At 37.9% G+C, this 21,754-nt stretch overlaps 6 protein-coding genes across 8 annotated transcripts in view; 2 read left to right on the top strand and 4 right to left on the bottom strand.

The window, feature by feature from the left end:
• Nucleotides 1-21,754, bottom strand: part of LOC105218430 (tRNA:m(4)X modification enzyme TRM13 homolog) — a 793,174-nt gene that overhangs the window by 372,684 nt on the left and 398,736 nt on the right. The window lies entirely within an intron of this gene.
• Nucleotides 159-1,844, bottom strand: LOC105218432 (caspase). The gene has a single exon (XM_011194004.3). The coding sequence runs from the start codon at nucleotides 1,625-1,627 to the stop codon at nucleotides 647-649; it is 981 nt and encodes a 326-aa protein (XP_011192306.1). The 5' UTR covers nucleotides 1,628-1,844; the 3' UTR covers nucleotides 159-646.
• LOC105218433 (luciferin sulfotransferase) lies at nucleotides 5,468-7,133 on the bottom strand. The gene is made up of 3 exons (XM_011194005.3): nucleotides 6,389-7,133; nucleotides 6,214-6,328; nucleotides 5,468-6,153 (listed from the first exon to the last, which is right to left on the bottom strand). Exons 1-3 carry the CDS (start codon nucleotides 6,721-6,723, stop codon nucleotides 5,614-5,616), a joined length of 990 nt encoding a protein of 329 aa, XP_011192307.1. The 5' UTR covers nucleotides 6,724-7,133; the 3' UTR covers nucleotides 5,468-5,613.
• Nucleotides 9,704-15,977, top strand: LOC105218434 (uncharacterized). The gene is made up of 5 exons (XM_011194006.3): nucleotides 9,704-10,868; nucleotides 10,942-11,090; nucleotides 14,614-14,893; nucleotides 15,199-15,453; nucleotides 15,673-15,977. The coding sequence occupies exons 1-5, from the start codon at nucleotides 10,041-10,043 to the stop codon at nucleotides 15,751-15,753; spliced, it is 1,593 nt and encodes a 530-aa protein (XP_011192308.2). The 5' UTR covers nucleotides 9,704-10,040; the 3' UTR covers nucleotides 15,754-15,977.
• LOC105218436 (ADP-ribosylation factor-like protein 3) lies at nucleotides 15,763-18,361 on the bottom strand. The gene is made up of 5 exons (XM_011194008.3): nucleotides 18,221-18,361; nucleotides 17,458-17,586; nucleotides 17,186-17,317; nucleotides 16,856-17,092; nucleotides 15,763-16,781 (listed from the first exon to the last, which is right to left on the bottom strand). Exons 1-5 carry the CDS (start codon nucleotides 18,221-18,223, stop codon nucleotides 16,743-16,745), a joined length of 540 nt encoding a protein of 179 aa, XP_011192310.1. The 5' UTR covers nucleotides 18,224-18,361; the 3' UTR covers nucleotides 15,763-16,742.
• Nucleotides 18,584-20,324, top strand: LOC105218435 (RCC1 domain-containing protein 1). The gene is made up of 4 exons (XM_011194007.3): nucleotides 18,584-18,788; nucleotides 18,859-19,393; nucleotides 19,463-19,538; nucleotides 19,599-20,324. Exons 1-4 carry the CDS (start codon nucleotides 18,713-18,715, stop codon nucleotides 20,064-20,066), a joined length of 1,155 nt encoding a protein of 384 aa, XP_011192309.2. The 5' UTR covers nucleotides 18,584-18,712; the 3' UTR covers nucleotides 20,067-20,324.

Raw genomic sequence — 21,754 nt, 5'->3', positions numbered from 1 at the left:
TTTGGTGTCCACGACTTATTTAATTCAATATCATTGTCATCTAATTAGTTTCGTTGGAATGACAGAATGCTGTATCCTCCCCATAAATGGTATTCTCTCGAGGTCAGTGTCGTTACAAACACATTTAAGGAATTTATATTTGTAAAAAAAATGCCGAATTAGTATTTATATAATATAAATTGTCTTTATTTATATTGTATCTATTACACATGGCAGTATACACTATAGATATACATACACACATATGTACGTCTTAAGAAGCTTCCTTATATATACCAGTTGCTTCTATCTTCAAATGCAATAAGTTGTAGTATAAAAACACTAAATATTGTTAAGTTCTTAAAAATTAGTTTGGTGCAACAAATGGCACAATTTAGAATGACCTCCAAACGATTTTTCTACGGAACGGACTATTATTCATAGAAATTGACATGTTTATGCCTTAACACATACTCACATTTGAATAAAATTGTTTAGTTATGAATTTTTTCAAAGTAGATATATAAAAATTCGTACATCATATAAAATGCGTTGTAAAAGAAGCTTAGACCTACGCTTAGGTTAAGCAAGTAAGACTTATAACTACATTTCGAAGTATGCCAAAAATGATTTGTGACTTCAGTTGTTCACTAATAAAATCGCAGGCTTACCGCGAAGCACCCTTCTCGCCGAAACGTAAGATGCGTGTTAACATTGTAGTAATGCACGGTATCTGCTTTTGCTGGTGCATTTCTGGATTATCTGGAGTACAGGACTCGAAGTCTACAGCGACACGTTGACACACAAATGTCAATAGTGTAAGCATATCCAAACGTTTACCATTGTTGGCCAACTCGGTGCAAAGTGACTGCATAAACCAAGATCCACGCGTAGTATTGCGCCATGAGTAGAATCCCGGTATGGTTGAGTAGGCAATCAAAAAATCTGCATGCAATGGAATTTTGTAGCTCATAGATGTCTCACCATCGGTTTCGGTACGATTCATGCGTTTCATTGTGACGCCGGGATCAAGTCGATCGCCTTGACAAGCTTGTATGAAGAATAGTTTCGGTTTACCAGCCAAGCTGGGGCAATGTTGTGGTGTAAAATAAGACCAAATTTGATCTAATTTATATTGTACATCCTTTGCGTATATATAACCAAGTTCACCATGTGAGAGTATCGCCACCAAAATGCAGTCATTATCCCTGTGATCTTGTTGTGAAGCCCATTCTATATGTTGCTTTAACTGTTTGAGGCTACAATCTTTAAACACTTTCACATCAAAGTCCAGCTGTTTAAGGACTCGTGCTAAATTTTCACAATCCACATTTGTTCCAGCACGAGATTTCAATGTCGGCACTTCGAAATTCTCATGATTGAAAATTATTGCATATCCACGATTTTTGTGTCGCATATTATATTCAGCTGCATGCCGTTCGGTGGTCATGTTTGCCGTATAACTGTGATAGCTACTACCAAAACCATTGGCGAGCTGACCTATTGCACCACCTCCAAATGCGCCTCCACTACCGCTAGCACCAGTGTAGTAGCTGGTGCTACTTGAAGCACCGGACGATGAATTAAGCGAACCGAAGGCATCTATTAAGTCGTTTGTGGTACCAACTTGATCCTCTGACACGCTCATTGTTGTGAAAATGTTTTATATTATTTGTAGAAAAAAAATCCTATATACCCTTTCGAGGGGATGAGTCACTTTATTCCTATGTAGAAAAACACACACTTTGTGAAATATTAACAAAAATTTATGTCCGTTCGTTTGCGTTGCCTGTTGTATTTTGATGGTTTTTGTGTGCGCGTTCTTTTATTCAAACGCTTGCATTTTCTTTTGTTTGCAATTTTAATGCATCTGTCAAATCGTGCCAAGCAGGGTTGTATTTCGATTGCACACAAAGTGTTGTTAAAATGGAATCAAAGTATTCGTCGAATATACCGAATACTTATTATATTATTTTTAATGAGTTGTAAGCGTTGAAAACTTTAAGAATATTACGAAATGTTGTTATCATAAATATTTCATAAATTTTAATAGAAAATATATTGTTGCTTTTGCATATGATTTGCTTGCTTAGCCCTCTAGTGCATATGCCTGCCTACAGACGGGGTGTTTTCAAAATCAGATATAAAATATTTCTTTTAATATTAAAATTCGGATTTTTTTTCAAAAGAACGCTTAAAGTTCAACTTACGTAATGGTTTTTTCAGATTGGCAATACTACTTCTAGTTTTGACGTACTGTCAATTTGAAGTGACAGATTAGCACTTTCCCGCCAATTTAATTATTTTTGCAATCAACACAATTTTCTGAACAACAAGAAATATAAATTCTTGTGTCGTTTCAAGTTGAAAAAAATACTTACGGGTGTGGAATTTTGTGCTCTTTATGATAGTGTTCGATTTATAATAAAAAAACTAATAGCAGGTGAGTAAATTCGAAAATATTGAACTCCGCCTTGAGGCGGACTCATGCATTGCGCTGCCTACCTTTTTCAAGTAAAATGAAATATTTGTGATACAATTGAAAATTTTTCTTATTTTATTATTGAATAATAATCAGATATGTCGCGTTATTCTAAGACCCATATGACGGATGAAGAAATTCGACAATATTTCGAAGAGTCGCAATTGGTAACTGATACTTCCGACAATGAATGCGATTTTGATAGTGACGATTCTGATATGGATCCAACCTACTCACTACCGGAAAATGATACGATCATTGATGCAATGCTAAACTCCTCAGAAATGATGCGAAACGCAATCGAATGCAGTTTGAATGTGACAGACTTTGAAGAAAATGCTGAAATAATTGAGCTGCCACCGATTCCTCCATTGCCTGTTTGTGACGTTACTTCTAGTGTATTCTTACCGTCGACAGTGACACGTTCTGTGCACAAAGCATTAGAATCGCAAGAAAAAATCGGAGTCCTACCAGCTGCAAGTGATTTGAGAAACGATATGAGTGCGATAAGATCGATTCTTTGGAAGAAGAAAAAACTTCAGCTGAGTGTTGCAGATTTGGCTTTTCAAGGCCAGGACATGCCGGATTTTTTAAAATGTTTAAAAACACCTTACGACTGCTTTGCATATTTTGTGACCGAAGACTTTCTGAAGGTAATTTCTAATATATAACAGTTTATTAAATTTTTAATAAAAATTTTGCAGGCAATAGCCTTACAGATGAACTTGTATGCCAAGCAAAAAGATATATCTTCAAAGTTTTGTATCGATCACCAAGAGCTGCGTAAGTTTTTGGGAATATTGTTGTTTACGTCTGTTTATCGCTTTCCTAACAGTCGCTCATATTGGGGACAATACGGATTAGATCCGATACGTTTATCCATGACATGCAATCGATTTGAAGAAATTAGAAACCACTTGCATTTCAATAATGATGCGTCTCGTATAGAGAAAGGTCAACCTGGTTATGACCTCTTGTATAAAATAAGGCCGCTAGTAAAACATTTCAACCAACGTTTTTCTTCAGTTCCAATGCGGCAGAGACTTTGCGTTGATGAGCAAATGTGTGCCACGAAAATGAGTGGAAACCCAGTGAGGCAATATATGCCAGCAAAACCTCACAAATGGGGAGCGAAACTATTCGTGATTTGCGATTCCTTTGGATATTCGTATTCCTTTGAAGTTTATTGTGGCGCCGGCGATAACAAAATTTTGCCAAATTGTCCAGATCTTGGTGCTGCATCCAATGTTGTAGTTAGGTTGTCACAAGTCATACCAAACAATGCCAATCATATTATTTACTTTGACAACTTTTATACCTCATTGGGATTGCTATTATATATGAGAAGTCGCGGAATTCACAGTTTAGGTACAGTGCGAGGAAATCGAGTACCAAATATAAAACTTTCCACAGACGCAGAGCTGCAATCAAAAAAAGTAGCACGTGGGTATAATGAAGAATACGTGGGAAGTGTTTTTGGAGTAGACATAAGCAGCGTTTTGTGGTACGACACAAGAGCAGTTCGTCTGTTATCCACCTACGTAGGAACAGATGCAATTGTACATAATGAAAGTTCATATTCCTTAAAGGCAAATCGTTGGGATCGAAAATTGAAACAAAATGTTGAGGTGGATTGTCCAGCTATTGTGAAAGAATACAACCAGCATATGGGTGGTGTGGATTTGGTTGACGGATTGATTGGTCGATACCACATAAAAATGAAAACCAGAAAATGGACAAATAAATTATTTTACCACATGCTGGACGTGAGTATGGTGAATGCATATTGTCTTTATAACCGACTAAATAAGGACGTCCTAAAGTGTAAACTTCCTGACTTCAGATCAGAAGTGGCAGAAACACTTTGTTTGATTGGTTCGACAAAACCTGTAAAACGTGGTCGTCCATCGTCTTTAACACCTCCACCAAAAGCTAAAAAGACGTATCACCTATCAGAAAATATAAGATACGATCAAATAGGACACTGGTGTAAGTTTTTGGACCGCTCAGGCAAAAAAATGTGCAAATTTCGTGGATGCAAATCAGAAACTCAGGCATTTTGCATTAAATGTAAAATTAATTTATGCAATTCAACGGCAAAAGATTGTTTTTTCAAATATCACAATAAAGAAGAAATGAAAACATAAATTTATATGAACATTTTAATGCATAGGTCCGCCTTGAGGCGGATTACCTTATTTTACCTGTAAAAGGTACACAAATTGACAAATCGAAAAACTAACATCAGATTCGTCTTCACAGACCTGAATATAGTCTAATATAAAAATCACAGTCGAAACAAAAATTCATGCATTAGAGGGATGTAATAACGAACTCAAAATATTCGATCGAATAATTCGAAGAATATTTTTCATCAATCATTTGACTGCTTCGGCCTGAGTATCACGAATTCCGAGGTTGACCTTGTTAGGTCCGTTGTTTTGGTTTAGTTAATCCATGCCATATCAAATTATTCGCATTTGAAGGCTGGGAATATATGGAAAATACAATCAGAGAACGACATCAACAGTACCGTTGTTTCGAATACTGTCTTCTAAATATTAAAGTGTATTTCACATCTTCGAGAAATGGAAAATAAGATAGAAAAGTGTCTCAACTATAGTGAAATCTTATGATATTCATTGCCATAAGAGTTTATTATCGCAAATATTCTTAAAATGTTTACGAATAAATTTCCTGAGAAACAGATTACATTTTATTGTAGATATGTATACTATAAACTAACGCATTGATAATATAAGAGGGAACCCCCCAAAAGTATCATACTAATATCGAACTTAGTATTCCCAATATTAATTTTGTTATTTCATCATGATTTTTTATCAGAACTTATACTCAAACACTTCAAGTTGTTATCCCTCAATTTCGTCTAAATTATTGAGCTGAATAACGAGTGAATATCAGAGACCTATTATATTATATGTTAAAAAAAGTTCAAGTTCAAAGCAAACAACCCCCAAAAGTCAGTGAAACAACCAAAGAAAGTATTGGTCCAAAAGTTGCTATAAGAATAATGGGTCAACAGTTACTATATTTCCTTAATTTACTTGCTCCCTTATATAGAATTATAAATATCATGTAAAAACATACAAAAAAATAATAAAATTGTATTTTTATGTAATACGAACGAACTACTCATATTCGAAAACTAGATCACTTCCTTTCGAGTTTCGCTCAATCCAATCGTCGAAGCGCTGCGATGACTCCGCTGTTAAATAATTGCGCCAATCACCGATTTTGCCTTTCCGTATGAATTTACTTTCCTCGCCCTTATTATCGATATTGTTGTTCTGGCCATCGGCGGGATTATTCAATAAGGGTTCCAAATTAACCGCTGGATTCGCCTGCATTTTGTCGAACTTCAAATGCTCACAAATGCGTGTTAGGTCCTCATCGGTGAGTTGATAGTCGACATTGAGAAATTTAGCACAACGACGTACGATCTTCGGCAGATCGCGCTTCATGTCTTCGTACTTCAAGAACAGTATGTTCGGCTCGTTGTGGCGCTGCCAGAAGGGTAAAACGTGATTCCAGTAGGAGCCCATTGGCGAGCGTTCATCCAGGAAGAGCTCAAGAAAATCTTCGAAGGGACCTTTGAGACCATGTACCAACTTGCAGTAGTAATAGAAAGAGACGCAGAGGTCTTTGGGGTTGCGTGCTGTGTAAATAATCTAAAATATGTAAAGTGAAGCATTACGTTGGCAAGTTATTGTGTACGTCCGTTTTATTACTTTGGGTTTCACAGTATCAAATCCGCGCGGCAACAGGTCCCACGTAAGATGTGAACGCCCGAATCGTGGACGTGGCATATTGCGCACAGCATCAACGGTATTGCCAATCGAGTTTCTACAGAATTAAACCGTTTTAAAGAGAAATATTAGCGCACATATTTAGTATGACACTTACGTCACCCACTCATGATGATCTTCACTGAAGAGCGCCGACAGCTCAATCAATGGCGAACGTAGTTGTTGCATTTGCTTGGCGCCTTCGAAATCCAGCTTATTGCCCAGCAACCAAATCATCTCCTGAGCCCAGGTGGAACCCGTACGCGGATAGGAGATCAGCCACACATCATCCTCGTAGATGGGCAACTCTCGTATGGACTCCGCAATGCTCGTAAATTTACGCGGCACCACCACATGTCCGGGTAGCACCTCAATGAAACACTCCTTCTTGGGAAAGAGCGCATCAATGCGCGCGGCAATGTCTTTATCCAATTCTTTAAAAGTGAGCTGCATTTCGGGTGTCTGTGGTCTCAAGTCTCAAAGCGTGTCCAATGTAACTCGTCCGTTTGGGTTGAGGTCTCGCGAAAAACTATTGCGCCTGTTGCACGCAGCCTCACCTCAAAGTGGTAGAAATCGCGTTGCTAATGCTGTTATGTGGCGGTTCAGTAGGTGGCAGGAGGTGATGCATGCCGCACACGCGCCACTTATATGTGAAAATCCATGGAAATGACAGTGAAAGCCGAAAATTTTCCGCAAAGCGTTTACCTGGCATCCGTAGCGTGTGGCTTTTTACTTCGATTTGTCATAGCTACGCCTGTGGCAGCTGCATTTGGACTCACCACAAACCGGTTCAATTGCAAGCTGCCACAGGTATCTATATATGTCCGTATGTATTTGTGTAAGCTTGTAAGTTGTCAACGGAAGCTTTGTGCTCCTCCCACCAACTGATGTAAAATACCGTATTTTTCGTAAAAACCGCACATTTAATTTAGAGTTGGAGTTTTCAAATTAACAATCAGCAAGGTTGTCATAGCTCGCCGAGTGAGTTAATTGTATCACAATTACTGATTTAGGTTCAAATGACCACCGAGGAAAATAAAAAAAAATATGGAAAAAGTTGTGTCCCCTCCTCCCCTCCCCTCGACTGGTCAGCTAAAGACTACCCGAATGTATATCTGATATGAAAACAAGTAAGGAAGGACTAAGTTCGGGTCTAACCGAACATTTCGATTCGACGATTTTTAGATGGGCGAAGCCACTCTTTAAATTCAGTATATGTGCAAAGTTCTGTACCGATATCTTCACTAGTGCTAACTTTATATATTGTAAAGTAAACGATTCAGATCGACTTCAAAGTTATGGTATATGGAAAGAAGGCGTGGTTGTGAACCGATTTGGACTATTTGCATAACATATCATTGGGATGCCAGGAAAATATTATGAACCCAATATAGTTGAAATTCGTTGAGTAGTTTCCGCGATATGGTTTTTGACCCATAAATGGGCCACATCCACTTAAAATTGTGTATATAGGCGTGGTTATAATCCGGTTTCTATACTGTATAAGAATGAAATGACTCTAGAAAGTTTGGTTGATATAGCTTTAGCACTTTACGAGATATATACAAAAAACTAAGTAGGAGAGGGACCACGCCCACTTTCCCACAAAAATTTCATTAAAGATGCCCCTTCCTAGTATGATCTTCTGTAACAAATTTTATTTTCTTAACATTATATATGGCTCAGTCATGGCTCTTTATATGTTTTCGCCATTTTGTGGGCGCGGCATTGGTCCGATTTCAATCTTCTTTTGGTTCCAAGGAACATGTGTATCAAGTTTCATCAAGATATCTTAATTTTTACTCAAGTTATTGCTTGCCCGGACGGACGGACAGACAGACATCCCGATTTCAGCTTTACTCGCCACACTGATCAGTTTGGTATATATGTATAACTTTATATCTAACTTGTTTAGTTTTAGGACTTACAACCAACCATTAGATGGAGAAAACTATTATACTCTCTTAAAAACTTGTTGCGAGAGTATACAAATTCTTAAAACCCATGAGATAATCGAAAGTTTCAAGATAAAAACAAGATAAAAAAAGTTCTGTTGAAACTCCTCATATGAATTTCTGAAATATGATTGTCCATGGAGAAGTGAATAATGGCGAATTATCTCATACTAAGATCGGATAGTTGTGCTATATCGAGATGAATTATCAAACCCCGATGAAACGAAAGGCTTAAAATTTAAGGCAGTATTAAAAAGAGATCAAATGGTTTCATTACTAGATACAAACTGTAGTACGATCTCTTTACAAAAGAGGGTGGCGTCTCATATTGTTAACCTAGAGTTATGATCCCCAATCGACGTAACTAATTTGACAAATGCTGAAAATTAGTACCGATATGAAGGAAAATATCATTACACCGTTAGACTAAGCATGTTTACCGGGAATGCTCTCGTTGTACGAAAATTACTGTGTTCACAAGTGACTTGGTAGCTTATCTGAATATAGTGGACTTTGACATTTGAGAACTCTCACTCTACAGACGGGTTGATTTATTCGAAAATCTTGGATACAAAAAAGTTGAACCGTTCATGTTGGACTTTGACCAGGCTTTATGCGAAAAATATGAATATCAAATTTTTGCAATATATTTTCGGAGAAGATAATAGTATATATAAAGTGTGTACCAGACGAATATATCGCAAAAGAAAAAGAGTTGTCTTTTTTACTTTATACTCTTTCTTCTCATGCCACTTACTTTCAAACTCTCCCTCGTATACTATATAGTATAATAAATGCATAAATTCTTAAAGATTGCCATGAGAAGTAAATAATGCCAAAAATTTATGGTTTTATCATTATCTCTTCAATATTTTCGATCATTTCCCATTTATACCCCCCCCAACAATTTGTATGTGTGTTTGTGCATAAGTGAAAAGTAGGTGAGCGATTTGCATAAATTCTTGTTTTTATACGCTATAGTTGTAGGAAGAATACAACAACAAAAAGAGTGTGACCAAATCAGTAGCACAAAATCGACTCAAAGCCCAGCAGATGACTGCATATACATATACCTAAGAAGCTCCCCAATAACACTATATACCTATATGTATAAAGAGAAGAAGAAGTGCAAATTGCTTACAAGCGGTATTCTGAAAGAAAGTAGGTAAACCACTATCAAAACACACAATCTGAGCCACTTCAAGTGCTGGCTTGAGTTGAGTAGCTGCGCTTACAACAGCTGCACATACAACCGGATACATAACCAAGTTGCGGTGAAATATTGCTCAATACGTCAGGGAACAACACTGACGTGTACCTCACTGAGTCGGCGTTATGGACTCATGACTTCTTAAGCCAGTGCTTGCAGTATTCTCAGCGTTGTGATTTGACTCAACGCGCACTGCGCTGAGGCGAGCTGCGCGACGTTGAGCGTTATTTTGAGTTTAACTACTCGATGGTGGCTCAAGAAGCGCTTGAGGTTTACCTGTTGCGCAGTGGAAAGAAAGTTCCTTAGAAAGTATAACGTCTTTAGGCGGTGCGAGCGCGTAGCAGTAGTTTTTCTTCTTGCCAAGCAAACGGACGCTTTTGCGCATGCGCGGTGCTAACTACAATAAAACACATATAGACTAGCTTGTTGTCTTGCTTGCTTTTTCTAAAGCGCGCTGAGATTTGTGATTTGGTGCTACGAATATTTGTAATTGTTGCCGCGATCGTTCGACTAAAGTCAGTCGCGTGTAGCAAATTCCATCCAAACAATTAGACTTTGCGCCGTGCGTGCGAATTGTGAAAGTCAAACTTGAAAAAAAAACAATTATGTTATTGCTGCGAAAGGCGGTTTTCCTGTTGGCGCTGCTTTGCGTCAACTTGTCCCCCATCCACTCAGCGAACCAGGATGATTCGAATCCACTGCTCGACATGGCTTCCATGTTCATACAGGAGGCGTTGAATAGCCAAACAGGTAATGGTGGTGGTGGCGCCGGCGGTGGTGCTGGTCTCGCCGGTGTCGCTTCGCTCATTGGCACTTTCATGAATGCGAATGCAGGTGGCGGCAAAGCGGGCTCAACCGGCGCTATGCAAATACTATCCGGTCTTGGCAGCTTGTTGGCTAGCGCTGGTCAAAATGGTGCGCAGTCAGGCGGTGCGGGTAGTGGTGGTTTTGATCCTGCCATCATCGGTAATGTGCTCGAAATGTTTACCAACAGCGATTCCGATTCAGATGCCGCGGGAGCTGGTGCACGTAGTAACGGTGGCAGCGATTCGGGCATTGGTTTGGATTCCATACTACAAATCGCATCGGTCTTCATGAATGCTAACAATGGTGGCGGCGCCAGTGGTAAGCAGCAGCAGCAGCACCAACATCATCAGCAGCGACGCTCCACGCATGCGAATGTGAATATGCGCGAGAATGAAGTTGAGGTCTCCGAGGATAATGGTGGTTTGATGAGCCTACTGCCGTTGGTCATGCAGGCTGTGAGCTCCTTCGTCGGTCCTGAGGGTCAACATACACAGGAGAAGCACAAGGGACACGCTTGGGTGTTGCCGCCATTCTTGGAGCACTTGCACGTCGTATGGGATCACTTCTCGAACTCAGAACTTGCCGATGCACTCTACGAGAAGTCGGGTGTGAATAAGATATTGAAGGTAGTTTTATTGCTTTAATTGTTCACATGTGGAGCTCCCTTTATAAACTCGCTTTATTATTAATCATACACAGGGATTCAAGGGTCGCGATGGCAAGTTGGACTATGACAAACTCTTCGATTCGCTAAACAATCAATCGTTCCGCAGACGTTGGATCAAATCGGCGACACTCTATTTGGCCGATTGGACGAGTTATTTGGCAAATCCGGAAGTCTATCTCAAGTGAGTGTTTCTTAGTATTCTTAGTAGTAAAACTTCGCTAACAAGCAGCTGTATTTACAAGAAATTACAGTTATCACAGCTGATTATTAAAAGAGTAAACAAGATTGCACATTCTGGCTGAGCGCTTGAGCGTGAGCACATATTTCCAGTCGCAGTCTACAATCCACTCATGCTCTCCAGTTTGAGAATGTGAAAAAGCAAGAACAAGAACCCACAGCGTTCTGCAAACACCTTTCTTTTTGTCATACTCGCCACTTAAGTATTTATGATTTTCTCCACGCCGGTCTTTTTCACATTCTTTTTCGGTCTCCTTGACTTTGGCGCTTAGTCTTACTCACGCAAAGATTTGTTGTTACTAAAGTGTTGACCCACTTTCTGTCTGTGACTCGTTTATTTTATGAGTACATAAGAACCGGTGCGTTAATAGCAGGTTCTCCCGTTTGTCATGCATGGTAACATGCTAATCCTCCCACCTACCACCTGATTAACATGCTACCTCGCCTTGACTTCATATCGGTGCCTTACTTTGTCATCAAAGGCGTTAACACTTCGCCGTTGCTTACGTCTCGCACGATTTATTCAATTTCTTTAAACACGTTACAGTTATTCAGTTAGCGTCATATATTCTAAATGAAAAAATAAATAATTTCAGTTTGTCACGACTCGTTTTGTGCCCTATTTGGCGAATTTATTAAAGCGCGAAATGAGGTCGGGCACAATGAGCTTCATTAAAACTTCTTTGTAGAAGAATTAATTGAAAACCACATAAGTTGGAAAACTAACGGAGTCAAGTGTTGATTATTGAGAACCTGAGAATTGAAGACTTGTTACTCTTCTTTTTGGGTTTGAAAGTATATTAGATTTTGTAATATTTTTTTCGACAGTTTAAGTTTGGAAATGCTATGAGTTTTGAGTCTATCTGTGGTAATAGCTTGTAGCCCATCTTATATCAGTATCCATTCTGGTTAAGAATGATAGAAGTGGAGCTTATAATCCTTTCTTCGCTTTACTTTTTTGGAAATCGGTTGACAGAATAATGAAATAGTTCGTGACGTCATGAACAAAAGAAGTGGACGTCTTTGTTTAGAATTTCTTTGAAATTTTAAGAGTTCATTCCGCGTAATCTAATCTATCAAAACAACATTGTTCTTTCTAATCAATGTTTGTATGTAATATGTAGATTTTATTGTTTCAACAAATCGGCGAAAATACGAATCAAAATTCTCATCGTTAACTATGATCTTGCAAGTGAGATAAGATTGCTAATCGAAGTTTTATCACCTCCATGATGAGATCATCATGCTTATATTTGTTGGAATTATTCGTAAACAATTTTAAAGCTTTATATAGAAATCTTTCGCTTTTAATGAATCAGCTATGATATGCTCTTCGAGAAAGCCTCCATAGTCGAAATAATGTTGTTCTCTGATTCAATTTGACATTTCTGCTTGAGATTTGATTTCATTACCTGTTAATTTCATAAATATATCCCACGTATTAAATTTTATATATTCTACTGGAGACCCTAAGAAACGCATATCCGATATATGGCGGCTAGAAAAGGTACAGACCGATTTCGAATATTATTGTTTCAACATCTTCATTGATTTAGTGTTATATTATGGAGTAAAATAGTCAGTAGGAATCCAGAACCACATTCTATAAGTAGTTGGTGTTTTTATGGTTTGACTGCTTCTAACAGAAGTAACAAAAAGATGTCAAAAGATTTGGATAAAATTGGTCAAATTTAGAATATGAAAAGGCATCATCATGAAAATATACGCCTAAAATATTTTTTTGGACTGGTCAATCTTATAATATTATTCGCTAGATAGCTCTGGTACCTTTAGTGATTTCGAACATAATCATCCGAAACACTTAATTCCATTTCACGGTATGAAAAACTCTAACTCGAATCACCATGTATGTATGTATGTATGTATGTGATTGGCATTCAACCGTTTAGCCGGTTATAGCCGAATCGATGAGACCGCGCAACTCGTCTCTTTCCTTCGAAGTTCGGCGCCAGTTGGAGATCCCAAGTGTAACCAGGTCCCCTTCCTCGGTTTCCTCCGGCGGGTACTGCATCGAACACTTTCAGAGCTGGAGTGTTTTCGTCGATTTGGACAACATGACCTAGCCAGCGTAGCCGCTGACTTTTTATTCGCTGAACTATGTCAATGTCGTCGTATAACTCGTACAGCTCATTGTTCTATCGTCTGCGGTATTCGCCGTTGCCAATGTTCTGAGGACCATAAATCTTGCCCAATATTTTCCTCTCGAAAACTCCTAGTGTCGTCTCATCTGATGTTGACATCGTCCAAGCTTCTGCACCATAAAGCAGGACGGGAATGATAAGCGACTTGTAGAGTTTGATTTTGGTTCGTCGAGAGAGGACTTTACTGTTTAATTGCCTACTCAGTCCAATGTAGCACCTGTTGAGAAGAACTCGAATCACCATAATCCACAAAAAAAACTTCGAGTTAGAGAGACTTCCGAGTTATAGAAGGTAATTTGTATGAATTTTGACTTATATTGCCAATTCAATAGTTCGAATTATGGAGAACTTCGAGTTAGAGCAGTTCGAGTTATGGAAGTTCAACTGTATTTCTTAATACTGAAAAACCAAAAATCGAATAATTGAATTTGATGAAATCGGAATCTACAATTCTAACATTCTAAGAGGTCAAAAGGTCAAGCTTTTTTAAAACACAAATTATCGCTTGCTTTGATAGATGGACGAACGGACCTTCAGATGGATGAACAGACGAATTGTTAGACAGACATCCGGGTCTCGTCAACTATTCAGATATATATAAACTGATAGCTATCTATCTCGAATAGTTTTCGGTGTTTCAAACAACCATTAGGGGAAAAAAAGAATTTTTATAATTAAAATATTTTCTCGATCCATTTTATTTTCGACTAAATTTACAGAAAACTGTGCTTTCGAGAATTAAGTTATTAAAATAAAATAATTTACAACCAATTTAAAATAATTAAAAGGTAAAATATTTACAACAACAACGAAAACAAGCCAACAAAATAGAGTCTCCTCAACGACCACACTGAACATCATTAACTCTTATTTTCTGGCTTTTAATTTCACCTTTGAATCAAAGCAACACTTTCTAGCGGCAAAATAAATAATGTGGAGAAAAACACAAAATAACTTTTTGGTAGAATGCGCGCAGCTGAAATTAAGAAAAACACACAAAAAAATGCGGTAATTTACAACTGACTTTCACTTTGACTGCGGGCAGACCGCGTAACTTCCCTACAATGTTTACGTTCACCTTTGTACATATGTATTCCAGCAAATATATATGTATATATAAATGAGGTATGTACTTGAGTGCCGCAGTATTTATTTGGCTTACTCATACTTCGCTGCCATTTACATACATACAAACAAACACTTCCGTGGCAGAAGCCAATTTTTTTTTTATTTTCTTTTAATTCTTTTATTTTATTTTTATTTTCCTCTAATTTGCTTGTCTTTCGCCTTTGTTTCACCACGCAGATATATTCAGACGGCGCAACTGATGTTCAACGGTTTTCTCAAGTCTCAAGGTTACCCGAAGAGCACCTACTTCGATCCCAGCCGCGCCAGCGAGACCATCTCCAATCTGTTCGATCATGTGGCCAAGCAGCATCTCAATGTGAAGATCGACGCACGTCAATATGTCAAACCGGCTGTGGGCTATGCCAGAGAATTGCTGAAATTGGGTCAAGCGCGCGGTCTCTTGCAGTTCAACGCTACCGAACTGAGTGACAAACTAACCGATACGCTCAATTTGGAGGTGAGTAGGCGAGCGCATGAATGAGGTTATGCAAATTATGGTAGAAATTCTTGATTGTTGAGTAGTTTAGTGGATGAGTGATAGCTTTTATGAGAGTGCCAAATTGAAGTGAGTGTGTTTAGGGAAATGTAGAATTGTTAGTAGGAAAGGTATGAAAAGATAATAATATTTAAACTTTTCTGTTTGGAAAGGCTTGCTTAAGTTAAGAGACTAATAATAATTAACGTCTTTGCGAACAAATTTATCCATTAAAATTCTTAAGTACCAATTCTAAAACATATAAACCTCCTCTGTCTTCCTATCAGGTCATCGAGCCGGTGCTTAAAGTACATCGTGCCTACAGATTTATCTCGAAATCTCCACAATGCGATCGCTATGTGCTCTGTGAGTTGAATTCTCACGAAGAAAGTGCGGCCGGCAATGCGCGTGGCCTGATTTCCGGTGTAAGCCCGAAAATCGTGAAAATCGGCAGCATGGGAGCGGCCATATTCATTAGCACCGAAACTGGCACACCGTTCTGGACACTGTTTGGCGTTATAAATGCGCCCTACAACTGTGAGGTAAGTCTAATTAATTAGCACTTGGCTAAGTTTGTACTGAGTACAATTGGCATGGAGTCGGTAAATATCTGTCTGTATGTGTGTGACATAGTTTTTATTTAATTTTAACGAGTTGATTGACCCGATTTGATTAGTGTATACAATTAGTATTCTAACTGCAACAGTTCTTATATTATATTTACACGTGTTTATTCTTTCTGCTTTGTCCACTCTTTCTAGGCCAAATATCCAGTCGATTGCAGTGGTTTCCACGAGGGCGAGGCCAAAGTGACCACGGAGTATGTACACAATGAGTTGTGAGCATACTGAACTTCTGGGTAGAATTTGTATTGGGTAAAAAAAACACAACAATAACAAGCTGTGGATGTGATGTTGATCTACAAGGCGGTGATCATCGTTATGCGAGCGGATCACGGCTGCTTATTTTAAATTAAGTTTAGTTAGTCTTTAGCTGTATGTACTTTATAAATAACATTTAGACGTTATTAAGATAAAAATAATAAACATGAAAAAGATTTGAAAAATGTATTTGTTTCGACTTCAGAGGTTTGTGAAACACCCTTTTTCACTTATGGTTTGCATAAGCGGTGAATAAAAAAAACAGTTATTGATGTTTTAGCAACATGCAATTCTTAATGGTTGGCCATTAATCCATGCAAGTATCAGTTACGTACCGTTAGCGCCTGGCAGTGCGTACCGTTAGTGCGTAAACGTCAAGAGGGTGCTATATTAATATGTCTTAGTCCAATTGGCAAAAAAAATGTTGAAATTTATTTTTTATAGTAATTAATATTAATTATCACAACACATAAAAATGCTTGTTCTTTGTAAAATTCAGTAAATCTTTCACTAAAATTATAGTTTTTAATATCAGCACACTCTGCACAAAAAACAAAATAAATCATAAATAATAACTATAAAATCACTTGAGACTTAATTAGAAAAATCTTTAGTGATTTCCTAGTAATTATATTGCATTTTATTAGCTCGAAAGGGGAATTTCACTTACACAATAGATTATGGTACTTGAGTTTAATATTATATTGTTCATACATTTGGTAACGAACCACATGAATCGGTGTTCAGTGTTGAGTGTTTATAAATCAAATAAATATAACCTAACTATTAAAATTATCAACTACATACATATTACTTTACTAATTACATGCGTAGAGCAACTACAACGAGTGCAACGCGATTGCCATTGTTTGCTTTAACTTGCTGTTGTTGTTGTTGTAGCTTAAAAGCGATTTAATAGCACTTGTGAGTGAGAAACTGCAGTAACTTGCTCATTTCTTCATATTCTTGCACACCCAATCCATGCCTTCCTGCGTAGCGTAGAAGCAAAGCAAATGAATAAAAATACAAAAACAAAAAAAATACACATTGGTTTGGCACTTACTTTAATGCCAGTACCAGCAACAGCTGAGCAGCCGACTATCTGCCAGGTGCGCTCCTCTAAACGCACCAATTGCGCCGCTTCGGCTACCTCAGAAGCGGTCAAGGCATTTGGTAAATCCTGTTTATTGGCAAACACCAACAATGGCACCTGCTTTAAGCGATTGTCCATAAGCAATTCGAAGAGCTCACGGTTAGTTTCGGCTAAACGTTCGCGATCGGTACAATCAATTACATAAATCTGTGTGGAGAAAGAGAGTGGAGGAGAAGTAGAGTTCCCTAGTTGCCTTACTTGCAACAAGCTGTGTTTGTTTTTATTTATATTTTTTTTTACCAATACGTCCGTGTTCGCAAAGTAGTTTTTCCAGTAAGGCCGTATTTTCCACTGACCACCAATATCCCAGACATTAAGCTTGAAACCATCGGCCGCTACGGATTTAATGTTGAAACCGGCGGTTGGTGTGACCTGTGGCAAGCATAAACATACACACGACGTGCACATACGAATCGAATAACAATCATTAATGCAATAAAATGTATTTATGGTTGTTGTGCTAGTTTCGGTTAAATAAAGTGCTGATTGCATGTGGTTGTTGGCAAATTTACCGTTGCAATATCTTCAGATGCCAATTGCTTTAAAATTGTCGTCTTGCCAGCATTATCTAGGCCAAGTAACAGTATTCTGGCTTCTTTGTCGGGGCTAGGACGTAGTTTTCGCAATAATGATAGTAAACCCTGCGGTGAAGTTGGATAATATAGAAGAGTAATGGTATGAGTGTTTAATTAGTAGTGAACAGTCGAAAAGTGCAATTCTTCTAAATTTTGCTGAGTTAAAAAGCGTAAAAGACAAAATATTTGTTTCATTTAATTTTTTATAGCGATGACGGCACTCTGTTTTGAATCAACGATTAAACAATCGAAATTGTGCTGTCAGTTTATATTCACCATGCAAATAAACACACCTCACTTTTAATTATTAAAATTTATACATTTTTTCTAAATGTTGCTAAATAAAAATATTTTTTACAAGTAACGGCTTTTAAGCTTATTTCCGCTATGTCCACACAATTCACCACTGAACACCATAGCTACCACACTTACAATCCAATTAAAGTGGAATGCATTTACTTTGACAGCTGCGAACAGCTGTTCAAAATGTAAATACAAATTTTTAAGTACGGCGCTAAATATTCTACATACTCAAGGAAATTCTACTATTTCCATGACAACGGCACGGAAATAAACAAACAACTATTAAAAATTCGTTAATGATTTCACAATTTCCAATATCGAATTTTACAAGGAAAACACTTTAATGCACGGTATGTTTGCAATATTCACTTAAATCTGCACAATTTTTACTACTTGCCATTTCTAGAGAAGATGCTGTTACTATTTTGTACTTGTAGCTTAACTGGCGTTTGATTTTGTAGCAAATTTATTGTTGCACAAGCGTGGATTATATAAACGAAAACATAACCACCACTATCGGCAAATGAAAGTATACTAACCAACTAACTGAGAGGGCTAACAGCAGATCCATCATACTATACATTATCTGTGGCAGCCGAATATAACGAGCGGAGATACATAGGTTTATTCATGCAGTACAAGTAGCAACGACGGCGGCAAGGCTTGTGTAAATTAGTAACATCTGTGCGGTGACGAGGCAACGATAGCGGCCATAAGGCGGTACAATAGTGCTCTATTTATTATGACTGTACTACGAATCTTCGCGATGGTATTTGTTTAGTGATTATTTCTAGTTTTTTTTTTTTATTTTTCGTATACAATTGAATATGTGTAAGCGTCATCAACTACCTTGGAGAGTAAATTTTATTTATTTTACAACGTAATACCAATGCTTGCTTTTAGTGGCTTCAATGGCTTCGGCCAGTTCGGCGTTGATAGTCAGCGAAGCGGAAACGCATTTACAGGTGCGGAAATTCTTATTTTTTTGAGGGCGCATTTGTTTTTGTAATGACAGACATTTTATATATTTTCTAGATATCACTTTGGAAAAGTCATTGACCGGCGAACAAAGCGTTTTACATGTCGCAATCAGTTGGAGCTACACCGCTTTTGCTATAGGAAACCAGCTTATATTATGTGGTTTCTTGTCTAGCACACCATATTCCACATTATGTCTACAGATTTCGGAGTGCATAGTACAATTAGCGGCCTGTGATAGATTCTGTTTGGTGTTGTGCAAAAATGGCAAATTGTACAAAGTACGCGCCGAAAACGAGGCCCAACTGCAAGAGGTTAAGCTCGAGGCCGAAGTGCAAGCGTTGCCCCAGAAACGAACTATTTTCGGCGAAATGAAGAAAGCTTCAACGCAAGCAGAGCATGCTCATATTACACATATTGCGTGTGGTGCTAACATCAATGTGGCTATTAGCGAGGCAAATGCCGTTTATAGCGTGCCGAGTAAAATTCATCAATTTTCCAAACATTTTCGGGTGAAACAACTACAATGTGGATTTGAACATGCGGTTCTACTTAGTGCTAATGGAGATGTCTACAGTTGGGGTAATGGATTGTGGGTGGAATATTTAAATTTAATGTCATTTTGAGAATTTAAAATGAAAAATAAACATATTTTTTACAGTCGCGGTCAACTAGGACACGATGTGCTGCGTGTTGAAGAGACACCACTGCTGATAGAGGCGCTCGCTGGCATTAAGGTATGTATTTTTGTAACTGAAAACCCTTATGCGCACTAAATTGCTTTGTTTTCCTTGCAGATTAATTTCATTGCTGCTGCTGGTTGGCACAGCGCAGCCATTTCGGCATTTGGTGATCTCTACACTTGGGGTTTCAACTCAAATGGTCAGTTGGGCATACGCATGTTCAAAGCCACGTCGAGTGGCAATCTCAAACAACCGACAGTGTTTACTTTGCCACAAATTATCGATCTGCCAGCGTGTAAATGCCTTCGTAAGAGTGCTGGTGTAGAAAGTGTTGACCACTTGGAATACACGGCAGTGGAATGCACACCTCTGCGTATATATGCAGGCGCACGCCATACGCTGCTGCAAATGAATTGCGGTGCACTTTATGCTGCTGGCTGGAATGCACATGGTCAACTCGGTTTGGGGCGTAAAGTGGAATACTGTGATGAATTTGAGCATGTTGAATGTGCAGAAAGTGATTTAAAAGATATGCAAATAGTGTGTGGCTCATGGAGTACTGTTATTTTTAAGTACAGTTGACGAATAAATGAAGATGGACTAAATAATAATTCGATTGAGAGTGTAAAACTATTCGAGAATTGAGGTTATGCTAAGAGTCTTTGTGCTAATGACTGAATTAATTAACAAATACTTAAATTAGTCAGTTATAATTGCTTATTCTTTTCTTTGTAAAAGTATATTATCTATGGACAACTAATTTTCAATTCATTGTAAAAATAGCACTCAACAAACATGCATGACATGTATCTACCAAGCTACAGTTAGTGATTAATGCGTGTTTCATAGTAATAAAATGTAATTGTATCAACAACTAATAATTAAATTCGTAATTATTCAGCTATTTTAATTGTTCTATTGAGCTTAAAATATTTCATAGTATACATGTTATTATTTTAATAGCACATTTGCTCGGAATATTAACTGTAAATTGCATATTCAAGCACACAGTAGAGTAGCCGATAATGTAGACTATGTCTTTGGAGAGCAAAAGTGCTGTAAAGAGATGCATTCACTCTGTTTTCTAAGTTTATAATAACGGAATACTGTGTGATTCGGTGTATTTGTTAAAAACAAAACCTATTGGACAGTGTAATAATGTATTTTTAGTTGCAACATGACATCAGTGCCTCATTAAACCATCAACTAAAATTAAATAATCCAAAAATTCCAACAATAATGCAATAATTCCAAATATTAGCTTATCAAATGTGCAAAAACACTTCATATTACTACACAAAATGCAAAACTATTTAAATTCTAATGATATCACTGCTCGAATACCCATCAAAACCAAAAATCTGCCAACTTCATGCCACAAAATGGAGTAGCGTGTGTAATCACGAGACTATAACAACAAACCGATGCTGTGGTTTTGCAAACAGTTTAAAACTTTTCGGCAACTGCTACACAAACACTTAACTAACAACAACAACAAAGACGCATTTGATTCGACTGCAACATTCAGTTAGAACACTGTTAGTTGGCTGTGCATTTGTTGTTTTACTCCGTTGATTGTTGTTGTTGTAGTGCAAGGATGAAGTTTGCAAAATTATCAAATTTTCCATACGCTTTGCATTGCTGCGACAGTGTCGAATTTGAAATTTGCCCACAAAGTTGCCGTCGTTACTCTAATAGCTGTTAAATGGTTTTAAGCTGTTTTTGTTTTGGTTGCACGGAGTTGCACCGAAATTTCTATAGTTTTTGTTGTTGGGGTATATGTGTGAATGAGTGTTATGCAATCTAACGGATATTAAATTGTAAAGAATTTTAGACTTCTACTTGTGTCATTGTATTACTGTATATACAACCAATTATTTTGTAACGTAGCTGCAAGCATTATCATCTTCATGTCATATATATATATATTTGGCGTAGGAACCGCTTTAAGCGATTATAGCCGAATCCACCAGAGCGCGCCACTCATTCCTCCTTTTTGCTTTTTGGCGCCAACTGGAAACACCAAGTGAAGCCAGGTCACTTTGCAATTGGTCTTTCCACCGGAGTGGAGGTCGTCCTCTTCCGCGGCTTCCTCCAGCGGGTACTGCATCGAATACTTTCAGAGCTGGAGTGTTTTCTTCCATCCGTACAACATGACCTAGCCAGCGTAGCCGCTGTCTTCTTATTCGCTGAACTATGTCAATGTCGTCGTATAAATCGTACAGCTCATCGTTCCATCGTCTGCGGTATTCGCCGTTGCCAATGTTTAG

This window comes from Zeugodacus cucurbitae, chromosome 2 (assembly GCF_028554725.1).
Source record: "Zeugodacus cucurbitae isolate PBARC_wt_2022May chromosome 2, idZeuCucr1.2, whole genome shotgun sequence".
Taxonomy (NCBI): Eukaryota; Metazoa; Arthropoda; class Insecta; order Diptera; family Tephritidae; genus Zeugodacus; species Zeugodacus cucurbitae.
Note: the sequence above shows the minus strand (reverse complement) of the source record. Positions and strands in the feature narration are given on the sequence as shown.

Bases quoted from the DNA above. Each gene is read 5' to 3' on its own strand.
- LOC105218432 (XM_011194004.3), bottom strand. From the start codon at position 1,627: ATGAGCGTGTCAGAGGATCAAGTTGGTACCACAAACGACTTAATAGAT.
- LOC105218433 (XM_011194005.3), bottom strand. From the start codon at position 6,723: ATGCAGCTCACTTTTAAAGAATTGGATAAAGACATTGCCGCGCGCATT. The intron at 6,329-6,388 runs GTAAGTGTCATA...TTAATTCTGTAG, and splicing joins GATCATCATGAGTGGGTGAC to AAACTCGATTGGCAATACCG. The intron at 6,154-6,213 runs GTAATAAAACGG...TACATATTTTAG, and splicing joins TTGATACTGTGAAACCCAAA to ATTATTTACACAGCACGCAA.
- LOC105218434 (XM_011194006.3), top strand. From the start codon at position 10,041: ATGTTATTGCTGCGAAAGGCGGTTTTCCTGTTGGCGCTGCTTTGCGTC. The intron at 11,091-14,613 runs GTGAGTGTTTCT...TTCACCACGCAG, and splicing joins AATCCGGAAGTCTATCTCAA to ATATATTCAGACGGCGCAAC. The intron at 15,454-15,672 runs GTAAGTCTAATT...CACTCTTTCTAG, and splicing joins ATGCGCCCTACAACTGTGAG to GCCAAATATCCAGTCGATTG.
- LOC105218436 (XM_011194008.3), bottom strand. The intron at 17,318-17,457 runs GTAAATTTGCCA...TGCTTGCCACAG, and splicing joins CATCTGAAGATATTGCAACG to GTCACACCAACCGCCGGTTT. The intron at 16,782-16,855 runs GTAAGTGCCAAA...TACGCTACGCAG, and splicing joins TTGCTGGTACTGGCATTAAA to GAAGGCATGGATTGGGTGTG.
- LOC105218435 (XM_011194007.3), top strand. From the start codon at position 18,713: ATGCTTGCTTTTAGTGGCTTCAATGGCTTCGGCCAGTTCGGCGTTGAT. The intron at 18,789-18,858 runs GTGCGGAAATTC...TATATTTTCTAG, and splicing joins AAGCGGAAACGCATTTACAG to ATATCACTTTGGAAAAGTCA. The intron at 19,394-19,462 runs GTGGGTGGAATA...TATTTTTTACAG, and splicing joins TACAGTTGGGGTAATGGATT to TCGCGGTCAACTAGGACACG.